The sequence below is a fragment of the Limulus polyphemus genome, unplaced genomic scaffold (assembly GCF_000517525.1).
Source record: "Limulus polyphemus unplaced genomic scaffold, Limulus_polyphemus-2.1.2 Scaffold4030, whole genome shotgun sequence".
Taxonomy (NCBI): Eukaryota; Metazoa; Arthropoda; class Merostomata; order Xiphosura; family Limulidae; genus Limulus; species Limulus polyphemus.
In genome coordinates, this window is record NW_013669640.1 from 96948 (window position 1) to 102426 (window position 5479).

General features: G+C 30.0%; 1 protein-coding gene across 1 annotated transcript in view; it reads right to left on the reverse strand.

Moving 5' to 3' along the window:
- LOC111088572 overlaps nt 1-5479 on the reverse strand; it is a gene marked incomplete at its 5' end in the record, with an annotated part of 17443 nt that overhangs the window by 9078 nt on the left and 2886 nt on the right. Inside the window, one exon of the mRNA XM_022399091.1 lies at nt 4842-4913. Coding sequence (XP_022254799.1) covers nt 4842-4913 — 72 coding nt within the window. The remainder of the gene's footprint in view (nt 1-4841; nt 4914-5479) is intronic.

Consider the following 5479-nt stretch of genomic DNA (forward strand, 5'->3'; position numbering starts at 1 on the left):
AGGATGACGTAAACATGTAGAGTCATCAACTTTTTGAAGGCCATAGATAGGCCTAAATAAAATGTTTTTTAACTGTGTACCAGTTTAATGTTGAATACTATTTATGATTTTAACTTTATACACAAGTGCCAAAATACTATAATTAATATGTGGAACATTACTGAAAATGTTAAATTATTAAGATTGTTAAAAAACAAAATAATATAATATAAGTAAGATTTTATTATTCTAAGGTCTCATAAAAAAAGAAGTAAATAACAATCTATTTGAACCAATACATGGGTAATAATTAATAGGTAGAACATTTCAAACTAAATAATATTTTTTTATTTAAATATAAACAAATAAATATGTTTACAAATCTCTTTTTTTTTTAAAACATTACATTTTGCTCGGCTTTACCACCTAGTGCTGATGCTGGTAAACTTAGCAAACATGATGTTTTAAAAGAGAGGTTTTCAAGCATATCTACTTATTTATCGATAAATGAAAAATATCAAATGGACAATATTTTAATAATGTAATGAGGAAGGTTTTTTTTTTGCATTATTTTAACTATTGTTTTTGTTATGTACTGAAATTAATATTTATTCTGAAACTATCTGTTAACGTGTACTCTGCAAATTGTTCCACTGGCATAAAGGTGGTCCAAAAAACAGGTATTTGACCACTGACCTTTGATTTGAATATTTCATTCTTTGCAGTTACAGTCTAAAAATGTTTATTAAAAAACTAGGCTATACTAAGTTCATAAAATGTAGAAACTACTGTATATTCATCAAATGATGACATATATATACAGATCTAATCTCTAACACCATAAGCTTTAAGATTATTATCAAGACAGTCACTGAAATATTGCTATCTTGTGAAACTTCAAAATAGAGGAATCTGTAGTCAAGAATGTTGTCATCTTTTAGTCCACACATGTAGTAATATATATATATGTGGATATTTACTGACAGGGTTTCCTTGACAAACATCACCCAACAGCATGGAATGTTATAACGATATTCTAGTACACTGTACAGAGATATAATGAGATGTGCATAAACTAGATATCAGAATATGTCATAATATTCTCCAGTTTATGATAATGAGTGAAACCCCGTGTTCCTCCTTTATCACATTTTTGAGACTCGTAAGCCACTTTCAAATTTCCTGTTTAGTATTCAAGTAGCAATACTTACATGGTGAATAACATGAACTAATTATGTGTATAGTTTTTCTTTTGTTGTGTTTTGTAAACTACATTTGTACGTGTTCAATGATATGAACTTACTGCACATGCTGTTGACAACTCACTGAATGTACAATTATTCATATATCAAGTTTCATATATTATGTAGCGTATTTTCAATTTCCATTTTCTTGTATAGTTCTCAATCCTGAAAGTAATACAGTTTTCAACACTACTCCCCAACTTCAAGTTTCAATTCCAGATTCCTTTTCTTCTCCCATGTACGGATACGCACAACTAGTCACAGGTTACTACATAAGCTATTACGGAAGTAAAAGCAAAAGCGTGGAATGTACATCAACTTATGTGCTCCGAGAGCTTTGATGTTTAAATTTTCTCTTTTATTTCTGACTATAGACCAACAGTTTCAATGTAGATATATTATTTATAAACCCCTTTACAACACACATTAAGACACTTCATGATATCTTTATTCCTCCTATGGTGTGTACTACTCGATAATTTTGTATATTTTTATTTAGTTTATTCTAATCATTTTGTGGAGCTGTTATCACCATGATCATTCTGGAAGATTGTCATTAACTCATCAACACTGTCGACATGAAAAAAAAAACACCTTGTTGGCAAACATTTGCATCAAAAAAACTTGATGAAATTATCACTGCCTAAGTGTTACAGACTATTTTGAAATAAAAGAAACAAGTCATTACGAAATTAAGAACCAGCTAAATAAAGCAATCGGCAGATTAAGAGCTTTAGAGTGCCAAACGTTAAAACTTTCTGAATGTCACTTAGTTTTAAAAAAAAACATAAAGACACTATCAAAATCAAAAGTAAAATCTTTTGATGAAAAATAAAGTTTTAGCAACCATTCTACTGTTTGAAATCTTTATGAATTTTGGAAACTCTGTAAACCTGGTGTGTTCTAATGTCCCATGTTGCATCAACGAGGATTTAATTAGCTGCATTTTATTGATAGGCGAGAAACTTTAAACTATTTCTGTTGTGAAATAAAAAACTGATATCAAGAAGGATACGAGTGGATGAGTATTTAGAATGAACAGAGAATAAGACTCTGGAAATCTTTTCTGTTTGGTACAAACTTTTGGAGAATATTTCTCATAGAAGTAAAAAAAAAATGACCTTCAAACCCCCTCATTGGAAAGGACCTTTGGAGAATGCTTCTCATCAAGACAAAGAACATTTTAATCCTTCTGATGATCTAAAAATTTGGTATGGATTTTTGGAGAAGGATTCACACACAGATTAAGTAACACTTTAAATCCTGATGAACTAATGTAGAGTGGACTTTTGAAAAATATTTCTCACAAAGTCGAAGAAGTTACCCCCTCCTCCCCCGATGAACTAAAAATGTACAGTAGAAATACTGAACAATTTATGTGACTTTGTTATTAATTTCATATTTTCCAATAAACCTCTCCACTGACTTGAATTACTGTATCAACATGATATCAAAGTACTGTATTGTTGATATCTAAAATTATCTTTCTGCTACTCTTTGTACCTTAAACATTTTTAACACAATTACTAAATACACAATCTGTTTATAATATTGCATATACAATGTTACAGAATTTTTAGTGTGTATAGCAGCATTACTACTAAGTTAAAACTGTTGAATTTCCATGACATCATGTCTCACACACACACACACACACTGTTAAACATGTAAAATATTGTATCCAAGACAACATTAAGTTGGTAGATAATCAAGTTTAAAAACAGGATGGAAGCTCATTATTACAATCCAGATAATGATTTGTTCTAAAAATATCTTTATTGCTATGGAACAATTGCTTCATTGTGCCCTTAAGAACAACCACTTTGTCTTTAAAAGTCAGCTTTATGACCAGATAGATGGTGTAGTGATGGGATTATCTTTTGGTCCAACATCTCTGACTCATTTCTTTGTCGCTATGAGCAGTTGCAGTTAAACAGGTGCTCTATGGATTTTAAGCCTGCTCTCAACAGAAGATATGTTGATGACACATTCCCACCTTTTCCTATGAACAGTTGCGGTTAGACAGGTGCCCTATGGATTTTAAGCCTGCTCTCAACAGAAGATATGTTGATGACACATTCCCACCTTTTCGTAATATCGAACAAGTAATCTAATTTTTGGGTTTTTGCCCAAATCAAAGATAAAAGCAAATTATCCTTTCCAAGATGTTCAGGTCAAATGTTTAAATAACCAGTTCACTCCAACTATTTACCACAAAAAAACCCATAAAGAACTGGTTAGAAACTTGTACACTTGTATCTCTCTCTCCAATACAACTACACAAGTAGCACTACAAACACAAAATCTTTTTATTTGGCTTCTCAAGTATGGCATCAGACTCATCTAAACCAGAATTACTCGCAAAAAGTTTGTTAACATACAGTAAACACCCAAATCTTGACAATAACAAGAACTCGTGTCAGCTATCAAAATTCTAAATATTTATTGTTCTGTTACTTATATTCTATTCCGTTATCTTGATATATCTACTAAAAACAACATATCAAAGTTAAGTAAAAATTTATATCATCTTTCATGTAATTACAGACTCCTGATGTATATCCAAAAATGTGTGAACATTAAATATGTTACCAATCATCGCAGTGGTTTTCTTGTTCTTGTGAATGAATATCCTTAAGTTATGAACTGGGAAACACTAGTACTAAACCTAGTTGAAAACTACACAAAAAAGTAGTTTTATAATGTACAAAAACATTAGTTTTAATTTCACTCTTCAAATATGTCACTAAAGTCCACAGATGTTAATGAATATATACACAACAGACAAAAATAGTTAATGAACGCATAAGCATTGAAAATATCAAAATTAAATAATAGGTTGAACAATTACCAAATTTTTTATATTTTTATTTAGCGAAGGATGATGTTTCAAGCTAGCACTCTTCATCAGATCATACAGCTTACAGCTGGTTGAATGTTCAACCTGTCATTTAATTTTGAATATATAAACAACAGAATAAATAGCACCTTTAATTTCAATTATTTGCAAACTAAGTCTTCCCACACAATTATTAAATTTAATTATTGCATATACTACTGAATGTTAAAGAAGCAAATACTTGACAAAGAGAGAGTTCTAAACATTTTATATTCTTCATACATCAACAGTTTGCTAATATTATGTACACATGAGTTTTTTCTGTTTAGATATCTCCATATTATATCTAAAGATCTTTGTTTTTTATTTTAAATAATTTTCTTCACTAACATACTTTTTAAATATATATGATAGAAATTACTGTTCTCTTGTTATTTCTTGTACACAAAAAAAAATCGTTTTTACATAATTTTGTAAGATCTATCTGCAGATACAACTTCCAAGAAATATTTTTTAAGCAGAAAATGTAATAAAAATAAGTTTCATTATTCATGACCTTCCAACTCTGTACACTTAGAAACTGACATGTTTGATCCTCTTTACACATTTAAGAAGGTATTGTTACTAAAATGCGTTTCAGGAATATTAAATTATAACATATACGGGATATTTTAACACATAAACTTCTAATACAAAAGGCAGACAAATATATTAACAGCAATTAAGCAAGAGTAAGAGGATAAAGATAACATATTTAAAAAGCTCACAGGGGGCATTACCTTTGGTAAAATCCGTCGAGGCTGACAGAATTGAGCGTAGACTTGAGGAAGAGGAAGCAGAGGATGTCCGGGCTGTAAGCAAAGCAATAATGGTATTAAAGTAAACAAAGGTAAAAAAAAGAAGAGAAAGAGCAAGCAAAATTCATCACATGTTAGTACCTAACCACAGGGATGACAATGAATATGCAACATTCAAACACAATTGGCAATTTTTAAACTGAGAATGGAAGTTTCAAAGCCACAAATACACACACCCTAATGAATGAATGTGCAAATAACAATTTTAGGCAGAAGTTTTATGGATGCAAGTTATCAAAAAAGGTACAAAGTTAATAGTTGTTTAAGACTGTCAACGGATCCTTGAGGTTTAAGGTATGCAAGTATGGGACTTGAATTATTCTCATAGTTCGGCAGTGAAAATAACCAAGAAAGACAAGGACAACTACATTATTTGAAGATATGATCCAAATGTTATTTATCAAATATTTCTAGGATTTCACACAATCAATTTAAAAAAACTTTTAACAAATCAAAATTATTACAGCAATTTTTAATACTGGACCTAACAAATTATTTTAAAGTTTAGTACTCAGGTTGAAATACAACAGTTTTTAATACTGGACCTAACAAATTATTTT